Genomic DNA, 20,881 nt, shown 5'->3' on the forward strand with positions numbered 1-20,881 from the left:
TGCCTCAGCCTCCCGAGTAGCTGGGACTACAGGTGCATGCCACCAAGCCCAGCTAATTTTTGTATTTTCAGTAGAGACAGGGTTTCACCATGTTGCCTAGGATGGTCATGATCTCTTGACCTTGTAATCCACTGTGCTTGGCCAAAAACAACTTTTATATCCCCCCAAATATAGGAGGTGAGAGAAGCTACAAAATAAAGGAGGTGAGAGAAGCTACAGAGTTCATTTAATTCAATGAGGAAACAGGTCACAGAGATGCTAACAAACTAATACAGTTAATTGGTAATACAGTAGCAAAGTAATACAGTTAATTGGTGGCTAAATTCTGTTTAGTTACATTGAATAGAACGTAACAATTCAACAGATGCCCCTGAATCTTAATTATGAAATGCATAATACATAGCACATTAAGAATACTTAGAAAATGAAAAGCTGTTCCAACTGTACAACTGCAAAACTTTTGGTATATTTATACATTCTATTTTTAAAACCTTTTTTTTCATGTAACATAAAATCTTTCTGAATATATTACTAAATGTGTTTATTTTTATTAAATGTTTTATAACCTGGTGCTACATATTACATATTACTTAACAGTATTATCTACAGAATTGCTCTATCACCTATACCACTGCCCAAATATAGTCCAATATGGTACACAGCAGCTACAGGGAGAAGATGAAACTACTATAGGAAAAAAAAATTTCCCTTCCAAAATAAAGATAAATATCATTGATATTTATGTTTTCAGATTAAATGCACCAACTACATTATTATTAAGAGTAGTTTTTCCGAAAACAAAAACAGCCCTTTGAAGAATGCCAATTGAGGCAGGTGCGGTGGCTCATGCCTATGATCCCAGCACTTTGGGAGGCCGAGGCGGGTAGATTGCCTGAGCTCAGGAGTTCATGACCAGCCTGGGCCACATGGTGAAACCCCATCTTTATAAAAAATACAAAAAACTAGCCAGGTGTGGCAGCATGCACCTGTAGTCCCAGCTACTCAGGAGGTGGAAGCAGGAGAATCGCTTGAACTGGGAGGCAGAGGTTGCAGCGGGCAGAGATCACACTATTGCACTCCAGCCTGGGTAACAGAGCGAGCGCGAGACTCCGTCTCAAAAAAGAATGCATTAAAAAATCTGGCAAAACATAATGAAAAGCATCACCTTCTATTTAATAATTGCTTTACACACATTTTAAAATGTACCTTCACATTAGCTTCTTTCAAACTGATGACTTTATCTAAATCTGGTTTGGCCGCGTTGGCGTTGCCAATAAGCAGGTAGAAGGTGGCTCGTAGTAGTAATGCTTCTGCCATGTATTTGCCTTCAGAATCTATTTCTTTTGAGCATTCACTTATGATTTTATCATAGTTTTCTTCTTCCATATACTGTTTGGCCTTTAAATATCCAGAACTGAAAATAAAAGCAAACATAGGCAATTATTTACTAAGGAAAAATTAAATGCTAAAATATGCCACATTTAGCACACTTGAGTTAATTATGCAATTGTCTATTTCCCCGTAACAAGATAATCAGCCAGGGTGGGACAGAGTTGGGGAGGGGTGCAGTTAAACAGATTAGGATTTTTTATGTAGATGGGGATTTTGACACCTTGGACAAAGAGTTTTAAAAAGGAAACAGCTGAGTCCTGGGGTAATACCTCAGCTTAGACATTTAGATAGTGAAAAGATGAGCTAATGAAAGAGAGACTGATCTACTACATGGGTAAGGATCCTGTCTTATTCACGTTCGTATCTGAGGCACATCAATGATACTCAACAGTTGTTTAATGGCTAACGGAACAGAGAAATAGGAAAAAGTGAGTTTAGAGTCACAGAAGCTAAGGCAAGAGGTGTGAGCAGACTTAGAATTCATAACTGAACTTATTAAAGAAGCAAATTTAAAGGATGACTCTTCCATCAAATGAGACTTTTAAATTAAAACACCCTTCTCTATGTTTTGGAAAGCAGTGAGCACAGTATCTCTTCTTATTGTTCTAAGATGATGACTTTTATGGAGATGCTTGTAGAAGTAATTTTTTTTTAACTGAAATTTGTACTAGATGTTATGAGGTACAAGAGGTATATTCCAAATGTAAGACACTGTAAATTAAAGTACATTTTCTTATTTCAGTTGTTATATCTGTATAGAGAAAACTGGCAAATGACTTAAAGGTTATGGAACCAGACACGGTGGCTCATGCCTGTAATCCCAGCAGTCTGGAAGGCTGATGTGGGAGGATCACCTGAGTCCAGGAGTTCAAGACCAGTCTGGGCAACATGGCAAGACCCCATCTCCATAATTAAAAACAAACAAAAAAATTATCCAGGCATGGTGGTGTGCACCTGGAGTCCCAGCTACTCAAGAAGTTGAGGCAAGAGGATTGCTTGACTCAGGAGTTGGAGGCTGCAGTGAGCCATGATTGCACCACTGTACTCCAGCCTGAGTGAGCCCCTCTTTCTCCTTTTTGTTTTTTGAGACAGAGTCTCACTCTGTTGTCCAGGCTAGCGGGCAGTGGCACAATATCGGCTCACTTCAACCTTTGCCTCTGGGGATCAAGCAATCCTCCTACCTCACCCTTTCCAGTTTCTAAGACTATAGGTGCATGCCACCATGCCAAGCTAATTTTTGTTATTCTTCTGTAGAGACAGGGTTTCTCCATGTTGCCCAGGCTAGTCTCAAAATCCTGGGCTCAAGCAATCTGCACACTTCGGCCTCTCAAAATGCTGGGATTACAGGTGTGAGCCACCATGCCTGGCATGACCCTATCTCTTAAAAAAAAAAAAAAAAAAAAAAGTTACGTTAGTCAAAAATCTTATAAGCTCTATGCTAACCTCTCCTATAATTACATTCAAATGTGGTCTACATGCTAGTTTTGTTTCTCAGGTCACCAGCTAAGAAAGCACAAATAGCCCAGGTGTGGTGGCTCATGCCTATAATCCCAACACTTTGGAAAGCCAAGGTAGGCGGATCACCTGAAGTTGGGAATTTGAGACCAGCCTGACTAACATGGTGAAACTACATCTCTACTAAAAATACAAAAATTAGCTGGTGTTGTGGCACGTGCCTGTAATCCCAGCTAATCGGGAAGCTTAGGTGGGAGAATCGCTTGAACCCAGGAGGTGGAGGTTGCAGTGAGCCAAGATGGTGCCACTGCAATCCGGCCTGGGCAAAAGAGTGAGACTCAGTATAAGAAAAGAAAGAGAAAAAGAAAATATTACTAGCTCCATTTAAAGGATGATAAAGCTGAGACTCAGAGTAAAATGGAATTTAAAACTTGGGTCCAATTTCAGTTAGTGTGCTGATGATAGCTAGCTACGTTCTGCCATCTCTCAATAAAGCTTTTAGACTAATGGTATTAAATTCATTACAGTTTTTCTGGGACAAGGACTATTTCCTAATCAGAAGAAGAAATTATTTGCCTAACTGTCACAAGAGCTATATGACATATCTTAAACATTTATTTCCCAACTATAATCTTTTCAAAGATTGCGTATCAGTGAACTCAAATTTGTAGATTACAGTATAATTATGCATAGTATCATCTCTTAAAAGGTCACCAGCAATGGTAGAAAAAACTAGAAGATAAAAATCAAAAGCAATTTGCTTCTTCAAACCCTCCAATATGCTGCAGATGCAAAATCCAGTTATGCATGGCTACTACAACAGTATTTCCTTTTCTTCCTAGCTCGTTAAAAAATATATTGTTGATAATATTGTACCTTCTCTCAGAGAGCTACCTTTAACAGAAAAATATAAGTATTATAAAATATGAATGGGACAAAGCAGGCTGGACGGTTTATATAACATTGTATCACTAGGTCTCCAGCTATAAACATAGTATCCTATACTTTGGTTTCAGCTCTCCACAGGCTCAAACAAGAAGCCCACCAAATGGGCATCTTCCTAGACAAACAGAAAAAACCTTGAAAAAATTCACTCTTTGGGCACCGCTAAAAGTATCTCAGTTTATAAATTAAAAACTTAAACCTAGGCCGGGCGTGGTGGCTCACGCCTGTAATCCAAGCACTTTGGAGGCCAAGGCGGGTGGATCACCTGAGGTCGGGAGTTCAAGGCCAGCCTGACCAACATGGTGAAACCCTGTCTTTATATTAAAAAAAAAAAAAAAAAAAAATTTAAACCTGCACTAGAACATCTGCATGTTGAGCTACACAGTTATTTTCAAGTTAGTGCCTCTATTCAAACACAGTCAGCCACTGGATTCAATGGGAGTCTTCTTAAGACCATGTAGGACCTTTAGGAAAAGCAGAGTAGACTCCTGGCAGTAAAACCTTGAGTCACCAGAAGTAACAGACACACGCTGCTAGAAAGAAAAGTGTCTTTAATAATAATAATAACAACAACATTATATAATTTTTAATTATATTTCTATCTATATCTATCTGCAGATACATAGCAGCTGTTGTGAGACGGCTCAGAACCCATCTGGGCCCTAGGGAAAGTTCAAAGCAGCAAAACACCACTAAGCAGACGCTATACATGACATACTTACTTTTCTTTCACTTCTAAAGCCTCCCCTTCCTTGTCTTTATCTTCATCGGACTTCTCTCCTTTAAGCATGGGCTGGGAAATGATATCATCCGTGAAAGAACTGAAGTAAGATTTGATAAACTGTGGAGATGGCATCAGAGGTTCACGATTCTGAAATTTAGTCATGTTTAAAGACATCAGAATGGGAAAAACTAACAAAAGAAGCAGGTATATTCTAGAACACTAAGAACAACTGTTATAAAAATTGGATTCTTATTTTTAAATAACTAAAGATTAAGCTCCAAGCCACAGAACAGAAGACAGTGGAAAGGGCAAAGCTGCCAGTCCCAGCTGTTCAAAGCCAGTTTTAAATGAGAGCCTTTTTCCTCTACAAAGATGTAACACCACATCTTATACAAGTGCTGAAAATATTAAGTCCATTTACCATGGGCTTTCACCTAAAGATCTTCATCACAGGTAAGTGCCACTGAAAACCATATTGAAATCACATTTCCTGTTTTGATTACTTACTTGCGGCATAGCAACCCAATTCACAATTATGGGAGTATTCTATTCCTCCCGAAATACAATTATCATGATAAAGTTTTAAATAAAGTGGGAATAACACACCCAAAAGGCTCTCATAATGTATTTTGAATCATTTATCTAAAAAAGTCAGCCCAAAGAATTTAATGGAAACATGGGATTTTTAATTTTATGTATAAGAAATAACAATACTGTTATTTTTGTAATGTCTTCATATTTGAAGGAAGAAAAAAAGGAATTGGCTTTGTAAGTAAATTATCTAATCTAGGATAGATGAAAGTGGGATAGAAAGAGAACTAAAAACGAAACCTAAAAAAAAACCCATATTGATCTGTGGGCACTCTCTGGGGAGAGATTCATTTTGTTTTAATTTAGGATAATATAATAAATATTTTAAGTCAAATGGTCACCTAATCAAGTGATAAATATGCGTAACTTTACTATTTTACTAAATACGGTCTCAGAAGAAATACACAGTGGCAATCATTTACCATTTCAGGGGAAAAGCTTAAATAGAAATTTAAATAGCACTTACCTGAAGCTACATAAATCATTAATGTTTTTTAGTTTCCTATTTCAGCTTAGAAATGAAGCTATCACCTCCCTACCTTCCATACAGGGTTATAAATTTAAAATGAAAATAAACTGTTAAAAGTAATGGACTGAAGTATCAAAGGAACAGGATACAGATTCTAGTTCTGCCACTTATTAGCCATGTGATATTTTGCATGTCATTAAACTTCTAGTATCAGTGTTCTCATCTCTAAAATGGAAATTGAAATACTTGCCTTATTTATCTTATAGGGTTGTTATAAAAATAATCAAAGCAATATGAAAGGTATTTTGTGATTCACAAAGTGACACACAAACATTTAAAAATGTGGAAACTAATCTGTAACCTATGCAAATATACAGTATTTTATATTTTCTTACCCTCTTGCAATCCAACTAGTCTAATTACTCCACACTATGTACAAGGAAACCAGGTCCCTTCGAGGCTCAATTTATGGACTCTACCATGGTGTTTTACAAAGTGATTTTGAGAAACCCCAGTCTTATGAGATGCTCAAGAGAAAAAAAATTCATAGTTTAAAGAGACTGGGGCCGGGCATAGTGGCTCATGCCTGTAATTCTAGCACTTTGGGAGGCTGAGGCAGGTGGACTGAACTTAGGAGTTCGAGACCAGCCTGAGTAAAAATGAAACTCCATCTCTACTAAAGTACAAAGTACTAGCCAGGTGTAGTGGTGCATGCCTGTAGTCCCAGCTACTTGGGAGGCTGAGGCACAAGAATTGCTTGAACCTAGAAGGCCGAAGTTGCAGTGAGCAAGCTTGTACCACTGCACTCCAACCTGGATGACAGAAAAAAAAAAAAGAGAGAGAGAGAGGCTGGGAACCACTGCAGTTATACCCCTCTTAGAGATTCACGACACGCCTTAATAGATTATTAAAGTCCTGCAGTGAAGAAACCCGTTTTAACGATTTCACTCAGCTAACATTCAGAGATGTAAAATTAAAAATACACAAAGATTACTAAAATCAATTCAAGAAAAAAAAACAAGTTATTATTAAAGGAAAAAGGAACAATTACGTCGTTATTAGTGAGATTTAGCAGTGACTCTCCAGTGATGTTTAGTGATGCCTATGGTACTCTCTTTACTTATATCTCCCCTTGGGCACTTAATTACAGCATGCTTTTTATACATAGTAACAGTCAGTCTTTCTTACTACATTTTAATTCCATAAGGGCAAGGGCCATGTCTTTGAACCCATCCCTCCAAAATGCCAAACATATAGCTTCATTAAAGGTTTGTTGAATTTAACTACCTGTTAATAATAGCCTAAAACTAATGCTCTCTTACACAGTATACCTTCAAAAACTTTAATAATATAGAAGGTGGCAAATATTTTTCTGTAAAAGGCCAGATAGCAATTACTTTAGGCTTTGCAGTCTATACGGTCTGTCACAACCACTCAACTCTGCTGTTGCATCTCAAAGGCAGCTGAAAACAACAACATGTGAGCATTATTTGTAAAAACAGGCAGCAGACTAGAATTGCCCTATGGGCTATAGTGTGGCAACCCCTAATACAGATGAATTCCAATATTCTCCAAGTACAGTACTGGACAGAGCATATATTCTTACTGAAAAAGGACAAGCCAGGCCGAGTGCAGTGGCTCACACCTGTAATCCCAGCACTTTGGGAGGCCGAGGCAGGCAGATCACGAGGTCAGGAGTAGGAGTTTGAGACCAGTCTGAGCAACACGGTGAAACCCCATCTCAACTAAAAATACAAAAAATCAGCCGGGCGTGGTGGCAGGTGCTGTAATCCCAGCTACTTAGGAGTCTGAGGCAGGAAAATTGATTGAACCCAGGAGGCAAAGGTTGCAGTGAGCCAAGACCACACCATTGTACTGCATCCTGGGCAACAGAGCAAGACTCCGTCTCAAAAAAAAGAGAAGAAAATGAAAAAGGACAAGTCATAAAAACCCAAGATAATAGGAAGAAGAAATATAACCCAGTTCTAATTTCAGTTGTTGCCATTACCACTATGCCTAAGCTTAAGCAGCATAAACTAGAAAATACTCTACAGAGTACAGAGTGCTCCCTCTATTCCCCAACTCCGATCAGTTTACCTTATATTTTTCTTTGGCTTTCTCTTTTCCAAGGAGTTTAAGAACTTTATCGGCTAACAGCATGCTTTGTTGATTTTGGAACCCTTCTAATATACACACAGCAGTGACATCTAGAATGATGAAAAGCACACAAGTAAATATAAAATTATTGCAAAGACGGTCAGCAGCATCAAATGGGTACAGTGTAACTACAGAAAGCCAAACTAAATTCCTGGCCTAATGGGACGGTTTCATTTCCAATTAATTGATTCTTAATACCTACTTTTATATTCTCTATGACCAAACTGAAAGCTCAGAAAGTCACTCCTCTTCTCTGGGGTTTGCTTTTCTTACCTGTGAAATGAAAGGGGCTATGCTGCATGATTTCTGATGTTCCTCACCACTCTAACATTCTATATATAGCAAAGAAAACAAGGAATCCAGGAATTCTCTTCTGGCTAACAACTCTAAGGCATATCAATATAGTGTGTCTCTCTCATGCCTGGTGTTTTTACAGGCCTCAGAGTTATTCCTTGTCTTCAAAGCCATCTTGCCACAGAGCTCTCGAATAAATCTGCCTCAATACCATTTTTATCTGGTTATGTCACAACTCAAGATGCATGTAATGGTTTGAAATTAAAAAGACAGACAGTTCCTTAACCTCTCAACTTTTCATTCAAAGCACTCAAACAATGACCATCCCTTCTAAAATACCCTCACATTTGGTAATCCACACTTTTTTGTTTTTTAGAAAGGGAACTTTTCCTTTTAAAAAATAATGTTATTTTTAAAAATAAGAATAATAATAGCTAAATCTTACTGATGCTTTTAAAGCAGACTTAAATATGAAGTGGGAAGAACTTCTAGACTGTAGAAAATTATACTTTGGTTTTGCTTCATATCATCTAGAAGAATGTATTTTAAAGGCCGGAGGTATACTCTAATTGCAGCTTTGGAAGCAGATAAATGGGCATTCAGAGGCCACAGAATATTTATGGCATTTACTGAGAATGTCAAAATCATTTTGATGCTTTGTACCAATTACATCATTTCCAATTAGGTGTAAATTAGGTATAAAACAATAATTTCCAATTGGGTATTAAATAATGTTTGAAAACACCAAGGGCAAAAAACGTTGTTTTTTTAATGATTCATCTCAAAGCTATTTCATATATTTATACATATTAAGTGAAATATGTAGAATCTTAGAAACACTATCACTTGCTAAAACGTCTTTTCTGAATTCCTTATTCAGAGAATTATACTAACACTCATTAGCTGCTAAGTTTAAAATGTATAGTATATAAACTCCAAATCTTAATACTCATTTAATTCCACAGTCGAGAACAAGATAATACTTAAATATCAGCAATCTTAATTTAAACTAGAAGACAAAGTCTTAATTGCAAAAGAGTCCACCTTTTAAAAACAACTGATTCTTGTACTCACAAGGCAGTTTTACAAAATCTTAAGCAATTTTCATAGGTAAACACAAAATTACCCTCACCTTCTAAACATTCCTTCTTATTGTCTAGCTTCTCATGGGCTTTTGCACGTCTAAAGAGAGCTTTCACATATTTGGGATTAAGTTCAACAGCCTTTGTACAATCTTGTGCCACCTCTTTCCATTTTTGCTGTAATTGAAAGTATTTTTAAAAAGTCACACTAAAGGAAGTACTGTTCAATAGAAATCAGTTTAAATGCTGTAAGCTAAGTATTAAAAGTCCTAAAATAAAAAAAGTGTTCCTAATACAAAGAGTTAATATCTGCAATATATTACAAAACTCATATAAATATCAAAAAGTTAAAGAAATAGCCTCTAACTGTTGAGGAGACTAGGGTCACCAGAAACTTTAATTTTCTATACTATCTAATTTTATAAAATCTGAAATATACTTAACTTTGGCATATATCTGTAGTCAGCAAAACTACAGAATTTGTTCTTAAAAAACTTTTGCAATTAATGGAAATAAAAACAGTATCCCATAATTTTGAAACAACTTCCAAAAACTATATTAGGTTTATTTGAGTTGCATTAACTGAAACTTTAAATAAAAAGAAACAAAAGCAACAGAAGAAACAATCTAAGGTACACACCAACTGTTCAAAGGCAGCAGCTCTGTTTTGATAAAATGTAGAAAGGTCGACATTCTTCTCTGTAGGGCACAAGCTAATAGCCTCAGTATAGCACTGAATAGCTTGTTCATATTTTCCAGCTTTAAAATACTTATTGCCTTTGTTCTTGGCTGCTTGGGCTCTGTCAAGAGAGTTCTGAAATGAGAGAAAACAATTATCAAACACTAATCAACATTCACAGACTCAGACCACAATGATTAAACAATAAACTGATAACAGCAGGACAGAATGGCTGTTTACAATGTAAGCTGCTTCATACAAATATCTTTATGAAATAGATTCCTACTAGTAGGATTGTTGAGTCAAAAAGCCAGGCATGGTGGCTCATGCCTATAATTCCAGCACTTTCGGAGGCTGAGGTGGGCAGATCACTTGAGGCCAGGAGTTTGAGACTAGGCTGGCCAACATGGTAGAACCCCATCTCTACTAAAAATACAAAAAATAGCTGGGTATGGTGGCACACACCTGCAGTCCCAGCTACTTGGGTGGCTGAGGCATGAGAATTGCTTAACCCAGGGAGCAGAGGCTGAGGTGAGCTGAGATCATGCTACTGTACTCCAGCCTACGTGAGAGAGTGAGACTCTGGTCTTACCAAAAAAAAAAAAAAAAAAAAAAAAAAAAAAAGCACAAGCTGTCTTGCTGTATTGCCCAGGCTAGTCCGGATAAAAGGGGTGGGAGTGTGTGTGTGTGTGTGTGTGTGTGTGTGTGTGTGTGTAATTGAGACAGGGTCTCTCTCTCTGTCGCCCAAGTTGGAGTACAGTGGCACAATCTTGGCTCGCTACCACCTCCACCTCCAGGGTTCAAGTGATCTCCTGCCTCAGCCTCCCAAGTAGCTAGGGTTACCACCACACCCGGCTAATTTTTTTATTTTCAGTAGAGATGGGGTTTTGCCATGTTGCCCAGGCTGGAGGATTATATATTTTTAATTTCAAAAAACACTCAGACTTTTCCAAAAAGGCTGTAGCAATTTAAGGTTTTTTTTTTTTTTTTTTTTTTTTTTTTTTGAGACGGAGTTTCACTCATGTTACCCAGGCTGGAGTGCAATGGCGCGATCTCGGCTCACCGCAACCTCCGCCTCCTGGGTTCAGGCAATTCTCCTGCCTCAGCCTGCTGAGTAGCTGGGATTACAGGCACGCACCACCATGCCCAGCTAATTTTTGTATTTTTAGTAGAGATGGGGTTTCACCATGTTGACCAGGATGGTCTCGATCTCTTGACCTCGTGATCCACCCGCCTCGGCCTCCCAAAGTGCTGGGATTACAGGCTTGAGCCACCGCGCCCGGCCTAAGGTTTTTAAAAGATTTATTGTGCAAAGGATTTCTAGGGAGCTCTACCTAAGTTCAGAATATTACATAGCTACTTTAAGCTAGCTAGTGTCAACAAGAATGCATATTTTAAAACTGATGTAGGAGGATGAAAGGAACCAAGACAAGCACATATAAATTAATAGATGAACTTAAAATCTTCCATTTGTCAGCAGACTTAATTATCTCCCAACAGCTTTGAAACATAAGTTAAATTTCAAGAATACATATGTTTCAGGACTATGAAAATGTGCCAGGAATAACAGAGACTGTTACAGGGCTGACAGAGAAACACCCACAAAACACCCACAATAAAGCAAAGCTAGGAATCCCTTATGTAGTTGTGGGCTCTGGGGGGCAATCATCAGGGTGATTACTAGAAAACTTGCATTTGAGACAACCTCAACAATCCTCCCACTCTACCAGAGGAAGCAGAAATCACATCAGAGTAGGGCTGTGTCATTCAGGAGTGGGGATCTTCTATGCTTGAGAGACAAGTGGCCAGGTACCATGGCACACACCTGTAGTCTCAGATACTTGGGATGCTGAGGTAGGAGAATCGCTTGAGCTCAGGAGTTTGACACTCGCCTGGACAACATACAGAGAAACTGAGACCAGACTCTTTTTTTTTTGAGACGGAGTCTCACTCTGTCGCCAGGCTGGAGTGCAGTGACATGATCTCGGCTCACTGCAACCTCCACGTCCCGGATTCAATGGATTATCCAGCCTCAGCCTCCTGGGCAGCTTGGACTACAGGCACGTGCCATCACACCCAGCTAGTTTTTGTATTTTTAGTAGAGATGGGGTTTCACCATGTTGGCCAGAATGGTCTTGATCTCTCGATCTCTTGACCTCATGATCCGCCCTCACTGGCCTCCCAAAGCACAGGGATTACAGGTGTGAGTCACTGCGCCTGGCTGAGACCAGACTCTTAAAAGACACAAGTGACAATGACAGGGCATACCTTGCCTCTGTCTTTCAAGAGAGCACACAAAACAGAATTACTAACAATAAAGGAAAGCCAACATATAAAAAAAGAGGCCCCCTAACTCAAACAGAAAAGTAGTATCTGAGAAAGCAGGAAAAACCAAACAAACAAAAAATTTTAGTTAAAAAAAAAAATCAGAGGCTATCTTGCTGTCATTAAAAAACGGTTGCTTTTAAAGAGCACCAATTGAAATCTTGAAAATGAAAAAAGATTACAATTAATTCAACAGATTGGCGTATATTAAAATAGGCATAGCTGAGGAATGAATTAATAAGTAGAGAATGGAGGAAACCTGACAGACTGCTGTGGAAACAGAGGATAGGGAGGTGGGAAGTTTGGAGAAATTAAATGCCATGAATTATAAATCCAGAAGTTCCATCATTTGCCTATCTGGAGTTCTAAAAGGAAAGGAATAGAAAAAAAAAAAATCTAAGGAATCAGAGAAATTCTTGGAGTTGATGAAAACAGACATGCATTTTTTGATACATTATGGTGAAATTTCACAACAAAAATCGTAAACTATTTCGGAAGAAAAACAATCCAGTGCCAGACTGTCACCAACATTTGGTACTAAAAACCAATTAACAATTTCAAAGTTCTAAAGCAAGATTATTTGTAACTAAAGTCTTATACCTAGCCAAACCAGTATTTGAGGTTGAACACAAGAACAGAAATAGAAACATACAGCTTCCTTACCACTAAAAATAACCCCTCAGTTGGGAAATGACCAACACATCAAAAAGCAGAAAGGAAGGTAAAATTTAAAAAAAGTAGAGTAAATATGGCAGTAATCACTAAACATGTCAACAGTAACAATAACTGTAGTTAATTTAGATCCCTGCATTGAAAGAGTTTCAAATTGTTTAAAACCAAAAATAACTACATGCTGGCTATAAGGCATGATGTAAAATAAAACGACATGATAAGGCCAAACAATTTTTTAAAAAAAGGAATATAAAAGTTGTGGAAGGTATTAAAAAAATTTTTAAAAGGCAGTATCAGACAAAATACCATTCAAAAGTATCAGATGATGTCTGGATAGTTTCACTGATAAAAGGTAGAATCTGCCAAAAAGACACAATAATCACGAATCTTCATGTATTTAATAAAGGTTTAAAATAAACTCAATTGGCTAGACGGTGGCTCATGCCTGCAATCCCAGCAGTTTGGCCGAAGCAGGTGGATTACCTGAGGTCAGGAGTTTGAGACCAGCCTGGCCAAACTGGTGAAACTGCATCTCTACAAAAATAGAAAAATTAGCTGGGAGTGGTAGCAGGCACCTGTGGTCCCAGCTACTCGGGAGGCCGAGAAGGAGAATCCCTTGAACCCGGGAGGCACAGGGTGCAGTGAACAGAGATCACGCCACTGCACTCCAGCCTGGCAGACAGAGTGTGACTCCATCCAAAAAAAAAAAAGGACAGAGAGAAGCAAAGGAAACACACTCAAGTATCATTGTCTCATGTACTAGTCCAAGGCATAAGGTCATTAAAGTTAAAAACAAACAGAATCATCAGCATAATTTTTTTCTTTTTGCCAAGCAAGTATAATTGAATTTATTTTACTTGATATGATTCTACCATACAATAACCAACAGTGTAGTCTTTATACTGAAGGCCACACTAGAGGCCAGTGTAGGACACAAACAACCGTCAGTCTTGCAAAAGAACTATTACTGATCAAAACACTAAAATTCCATTATGAAAATGTAGTTATATGCCACAAAACAATGTTTTAGTCAATGACATACTCAATATACAATGGTGGTCTCGTAAGATTATAATGGAGCTGAAATATTCCTATTGTCTAGTGATGTCACAGCCATTGTAACGCATTACTCATGTGTTTGTGGTGCTGGCGGTGTAAATAAACCTACCACACTTGTATACAAGAATAGCATATACTGAGGCCAGGTGCGGTGGCTCATGCCTGTAATCCCAGCACTTTGGGAGGCTGAGGTGGGTGGATTATTTGAGGTCAGGAGTTTGAAACCAGCCTGACCAACAAGGTGAAACCCCATCTCTACTAAAAATAGAAAAAAATTAGGCAGGTGTGGCGGCAAGTGCCTGTAATCCCAGCTATCAGGAGGCAGAGGCAGGAGAATCACTTGAACCCGGGAGTTGGAGGTTCTAGTGAGCCAAGATGGTGTCACTCCAGCCTGGGCAACAGGAGACGCCATCTCAGGAAAAAAAAAAAAAATTGAGAATGATAATAAACAACGTTACTGGTTTATGTATTTACTATACGTATGCTATACTTCTATTGTTATGTTCGTATATTCCTTTTTAAAGTTAACTATAATATAGCCTCAAGGCAGGTCCTCCGAGAGCTATTCCAGAAGAAGGTTTCTTATCGTAAAAAATGACAGCTCTATTCGTGTTAATTCCCTTGAAAATCTTCCAGTGGGACAAGATGTGGAGGGGGACAGGGATACTGATGATTCTGACACATCTAGCCTAGGCTAATGTGTTTGTGTCTTAGTTTTTAACAAAAAAGCTTAAAAATTAAAAAAAAAATTTTTAAATAAGAAAAAGGTTACAGAATAGGGATAAAAAGTAAAAAAAAATTTTGTGACGCTGTACAATGTGCTTGTGTTTCAAGCTAAGCGTGGTTTCTTTTTAAAACGACAGTCTCCTTATTCGTCCAGGCTGGCATCAAATTCCTGAACTTAAGCGATTCTGCTGCCACAGCCTTCCAAGTAGCTATACGCTAAGCTAAGTGTTATCACAAAAAAGTAAAAAAAAATATAAATTTCAGAAAGTAAAAAAGTTACAGTAAGCTAACGTTAATTTATTGTTGAAGACAAATATTTTATAAACTTAGCGTAGCCTAAGGGTACAGTGTTTAAACAGTATACTATAGTAGCATTCGGTAATGTCTTAGGCCTTCACACTCCTTCACCCACTGACCCAGAGCAGCTTCCAGTCTGACAAGCTCCATGGTTAAGTGCCCATGGTATACAAGTGTACCATTTTTTATCTTTTATATTGTATTTTCACTGTACCTTTTCTATACGTAGATACACAAATATTTACCACTGTGTTACAACTGCCCACAGTACTCACCACAATAAAATGCAGTGCAGGTTTGTAGCCTAGGATCGATAGGTTATGCCATATAGCTTAGGTGTGTAGTAGGCTGTACCATCTAGGTTTGTGTCAGTATACTCGACGAAATCAACTATTGCATCAACTAATGATGCATTTCTTGGAACACATCTCTACTGTTAAGTGATGCATGACTGTATATTAGGTAGTTGGTAAATTTTTTAGCTGACAAGCAGAAAATTATTAGTAAAAAGTAGCAACTACATATACACATACACATAAATCCAAAATTATTCAAGTGAGACACAAGATCAAAAGTAAATACTTTGGGTAACACACCTAAGAAAACACTGAGAACCACTGTATCTTTTCTAACAGTATGGAGATTTATTTATTTATTTATTTATTTATTTTTTTGAGGCAGCGTCTCGCTCTGTCGCCCAGGCTGGAGGACAGTGGCATGATCTCGGCTCACTGCAACCTTCTGTCTCCCAGGTTCAAGCCATTCTCCTGCCTCAGCCTCCTGAGTAGCTAGGATTACAGGCACACACCACCACACCCAGCTAATTTTTGTACTTTTAGTAGAGACGGGGTTTCACGATATTGGCCAGGCTGGTCTCTAACTCTTGACCTCAGGTGATCCACCCACTTAGGCCTCCCAAAGTGTTGGGATTACAGGTGTGAGCCCCGGTGCCCAGCCTGGAGATTTCTTAAAGAACTAAAATACATCTACCATTAGATTCAGCAATTCCACTACTAGGTTTAGATCTACCATTCAATCCAGCAATTTCACTACTGGGTATCTATCTACCCAAAGGAAAAGAAGTCATTACATCAAAAAGACAACTGCACATGTATGTTTATTGCAGCACAATTTACCATTGCAAAGATATGGAACTGCCTGGGTGCAGTGGCTCGCCTATAATCCCAGCACTTTGGGAGCCTGAGGTGGGCGGATCACCTGAGGTCAGGAGTTTGAGACCAGCCTGGGCAACATGGAGAAACCTCATCTCTACTAAAAATACAAAATTACCCCAGTGTGATGACGCCTGCCCATAATCCCAGCTACTTGCTACTCGGGAGGGTGAGGCAGGAGAATCACTTGAACCTGGAAGGTGGAGGCTGCGGTGAGCTGAGATCGCATCATTGCACCCCAGCCTGGGCAACAAGAGCAAATCTCCGTCTCAAAAAAAAAAAAGGAGCCAATCTAAGTGCCCACTGATCAATAAGTGGATAAAGTGTGGTATACATACACATGAAATACTACTCAGCGATTAAAACAAACAAAAATGAAACAATGTCTTACAGCAACTTAGATGGAACTAGAGGCCATTATTCTAAGTGAAGTAACTCAGGAATGGGAAACCAAATACCATATGTTCCCACTTAAAAGTGGGAGCTCAGTTACAGGTACACAAGGGCATACAGAGGGATATAATAAACTATGGAGACTCAGGGGGGAGTGTGGCAGAGCATGTGAATGATTAAAAAAAAAAAAAAAAAAAAAAAAAAAAAAAAAAAAAAAAAAAAAAAAAAAAAAAACCTACATATTGGGTACAATGTACACTTGGGTGATACGTGCACTAAAGTCTCAGACTTTACCACTATACAATTCATCCATGTGACCAAAAACCACTTGTAGCCCAAAAGCTATTGAAATGAAAAAAATAATAAATATATATTTTCTCTCTTCAGAGTACTGAGACTTGTCAAACAAGGCAGAACCTAGGAACATGCCCCTCAGCTCGTCGACATCAAATCTACTCTAGAAAACAGGTTACATTTTGAAATGAAAACTACAATATTAAGGTCAAATGCAGGTAAATCTAGTAGAATACAAAGAAAATCAGGTTTTGTATAAGATAGTCAGTGAAGGCTACTCATGAGAATCTGCTCTGAATTAAAATGACTAAGAGAAGACAGGAAAGTACTCCAAGAAAGAAAAATAACACTAAAAGGGTTAGCCCACACATAGAAGCTCAGAAAATCAAAAAAGCATCAGCCTCTAAAAACAAGTCCTGTGACATGACTGCATGACTACATTGCAAAAACCTACCAATGATATACATCTGGCAATAAAAAAACTATTGTAAATTCTCAGCATTTATAAAATATTAACCTGATGATCACATGTAGTCATTGTGAAAGAAAATGAGCTAGAATTACACACATTAATCTGTGTGTGAGAAAATAAAATGGGTATTAATTTGTCACCATGATGACACACTTATACCCGGTTGAAATATACCTGAGGTGGTTTGATATTTCTTTTAAAATGATTTTATTCCCTTAAATTTCTCAAACTCAAAAAGCACATATTATATTTGAATCACAGCTTTACAGAAGTAGCAAATAATTCTGGAACATTTACTGTATGAGAAACAATGTTTCAATACCTATTGTTACTTTCTGTTTTTGTTTTTGTTTTCCACTCTGTTGCTCAGGCTGGAGTGCAATGGCATGATCTCAGCTCACTGCAACCTAAATAACTCTGGAACACTAACTGTATGAGAAACAATGTTTCAGAACTTACTGACCAATTGTTACTTTTTTTTTTCCCACCTTTTGGGTTCAAGGGATTGTTCCCCACTCAACTTCTGAGTAGCTGGAGATTACAGGCACCTGCCATCATGGCCAGCTAATTTTTGTATTTTGTGGAGATGGGGTTTCACCATGTCGGCCAGGCCAGTCTTGAATTCCTGACCTCAGGTGATCTGCCTGCCTCAGCCTCCCAAAGTACTGGGATTACAGGCGTGAGCCACTGCACCCAGCCAATCGTTACTTTCATATAAATAAAACCTAGGATAACAATGCCTAAGATAATAAAGATTCAAACCTAATAAAGAAAATCTAAGGTAATGAAAAAGTCTTTTCTCATCTCATGTCTTGAAATTTAAAAAACCTACAACCAACACCACCTAGTAAATTATAATAACTCTTTACCTAGGAAAAACATACTTGTACAATGACAGCTTCTGCAGGATTGTGGTTGTAGGTCATACAAAAATCAACTGATTTACAAAAAGTATGCCCAAATGAGGTTTAAGATTTACATAGGGCTGGGCGCGGAGTCTCACACCTGTAATCCTAGCCCTTTTGGAGGGAGAGGCAGCTGGATTGCTTCAGGTCAGTAGTTCAAGACCAGACTGGCCAACATGGTGAAACCTTGTCTCTACTAAAAATACAAAAATTAGCTAGGCATGGTGGCAAGCACTTGTAATCCCAGCTACTTAGGAGTCTGAGGCAGGAGAATCCCTTGAACCCAGGGGTGGAGATTGCGTCACTGCATTCCAGCCTGGGTGACAGAGTGAGACTCCAACTCAAAAAAAAAAAAAGATTTACATGGAATCCAGCATTAACTGGTAGAACAAAAATGAAAGGCTGGAAAATTTGAAAAAATATACCACCTGTGAGATTTATACATACATACACACAAACATATAACATAAACTTATGGATGTCAAAGGAACCCTTAATTATCAGTCAAAAAATAAAACTTCATTCATTCAACACCTGCTATGCACTTACACTGGGTTCTGAAAATACAATGGTGAACAAGATGCCAGTCTCAGCCTTCAGAGTTTCAAGGGAATAGTAGGAAACAGGAATGAGCAATTCTAGGACCACGTGGTAAGTGTCACAAAGGCCAAAAGTCCAAGGTGTTATAAAAATCACATAGTGGTGTGCTTAGGTAGACAGCAGTTTCAGAAACTTGTCTCTGAAGTTTCTGAAATGACCTCTGTTGTAATAAGGAGACGAATAGTCAGTGAGGGTGGTATCAGGATTTTCTTTTTTTTTCATCAGGAAAATTTAGTACCTCAGAAGCAACAGGAAAAGTTACAACATTTAGAGCACAATGTGAAATATTGCCAAGGATTAAGATAAAGATTGACAGGTGTTAACTAAACTTAGAGAGGCATGCCATTGTTAACCCTGACTGTTTTTGTTATTTTTTTAATGACTCAAAACAGATCAATTGGGGGAAAGAATGATTTCACTTCAAATAAGATGACCAATAACAACAGATTATGCAGTCCTTGACACTTTACTAAAATGTGTAGGCACATCTTCCCCTTCCTACTACTGTAGTAAACTGGCTTAGATTATTGGTTTCTAACCATTTCACATGGGATAACCTCTGTGTCATGTTAAATGTGAATATAAGAATGAATGCATTTTTTATCATCAGATTAAATAACAACTGAATAAAAAATTACTATGAAGTCAATAATGCTTTTAAATAAGTGCATTTAAAAAAAAAATCACAGGATGTTTGAAAAAGAAGTGTCTGGGATATTGGTACAAATAGGATATCACGCCTGGAAAATACATGCAGTGGTCCCTTGTGATGACTCAAAAGCCCACAGGTTGAGAAGCACTATGGATGATATGATCTTCAAAAAAGTCTTACAATTAAAAAAAAATTAATTCTTCAAGTTTAAAAAAATTACTGAAGCAAAATGGCACATCATGGTAGATTTTATAATAATGGTTCAAAATAGAATATAATCTAATATTGTAAGTACCTCAGTCTTAGGCACTATCAACTGTGACTAAATGCTTTTCTTCAGTGATACCCTAATGTTCCCCTGAATTAAAACAACTATGAATATCCTTTGCACTTGCTTTGCAAGTTTTTGCTAGCCCAGAAAAAAGGTAAATGTACACTCTAATTATACAGGAAAATCTCAAATCCAATAGACAGAAGCCCTGTAATTCTATTAGATCATTTTGCATTAAGGTAAACGTGACAAAAGACAAAAACACAGATTTTCCATTCTACTTGCTGATATCAAACCCTAAACAAACAATATTTGTCTATTTATTCATTCCCTTAAAAATTGTAGCTATTGCTCAGGTGGAGAAAGAACAGTATAGGACATCAGGATTCTGCCAGGTTTTCCATCAGTTAAAGCAAATGCTTCCAGAAATCAGCAAAACCCACTGAGGTTGCCAATTTAGAGGTGCTATTCAAACGTACAGCAATTTCTCCAACCACAGATAAGAAATTACAATTAGTGATCAATTACATTTAGATGGTTTAATAATAACTCTAAGGACCAGACTATTAAAAGAAGTCAAAAACAGTCTTTCAATATTTACTGGTTACCAACAGTTAAGTTACAAATTTCCATTTAAAAAAATCGAGGCCAGGTGCTGTGGCTCACACCTGTAATCCCAGCACTTTGGGAGGCTGAGGCGGGCAGATCATGAGGTCAGGAGATCGAGACCATCCTGGCCAACACGGTGAAACCCCATCTCTAATAAAAATACAAAAAATTAGCTGGGCATGGTGGTACATGCCTGTAGTTCTAGCTACTTGGGAGGCCAAGGCAGGGGAAATTGCTAGAACCTGGGAGGTGGAGGTTACAGCGAGCCAAGATCACGCCACTGAATTCCAGCCTAGGCAACAGAGCAAGACTCCGTCTCAAAAAAATAAAATCAAAATCAAAATCAAAAAGATCTTCTTACTGGTGCTTTACTAAAGAACAATCCAGTAATTCAAAGATTACAGGTGTAAGCCTACAAATTCCACAAGATGAACAATGGTATGCACAAGTGTTTTGCCCTATTTTATTTACGGTCAAAAACAAACCATTTCAAAGCAGTTCAAGCTGCACAAGAATCCAATCTTAAATTCTAATTTTTTGGCCAGGCAAGGTGGCTCATGCCTGTAATCCCAGCACTTTGGGAGGCCGAGGCAGGTGGATCATGAGGTCAAGAGATGGAGACCATCTGGCCAACATGGTGAAACCC

The 20,881-nt window shown here is 38.1% G+C and overlaps 1 protein-coding gene across 1 annotated transcript in view; it reads right to left on the reverse strand.

The window, feature by feature from the left end:
* Positions 1 to 20,881, reverse strand: part of TOMM70 (translocase of outer mitochondrial membrane 70) — a 39,380-nt gene that overhangs the window by 14,205 nt on the left and 4,294 nt on the right. The window contains exons 2-6 of the mRNA XM_017506338.2: positions 9,750 to 9,923; positions 9,160 to 9,286; positions 7,674 to 7,783; positions 4,515 to 4,663; positions 1,207 to 1,414 (exon numbers count right to left, since the gene is read on the reverse strand). Of these exons, the coding sequence (XP_017361827.1) occupies positions 1,207 to 1,414; positions 4,515 to 4,663; positions 7,674 to 7,783; positions 9,160 to 9,286; positions 9,750 to 9,923 (768 nt within the window). The remainder of the gene's footprint in view (positions 1 to 1,206; positions 1,415 to 4,514; positions 4,664 to 7,673; positions 7,784 to 9,159; positions 9,287 to 9,749; positions 9,924 to 20,881) is intronic.

This window comes from Cebus imitator, unplaced genomic scaffold (assembly GCF_001604975.1).
Source record: "Cebus imitator isolate Cc_AM_T3 unplaced genomic scaffold, Cebus_imitator-1.0 Scaffold354, whole genome shotgun sequence".
NCBI classification, from domain to species: domain Eukaryota; kingdom Metazoa; phylum Chordata; class Mammalia; order Primates; family Cebidae; genus Cebus; species Cebus imitator.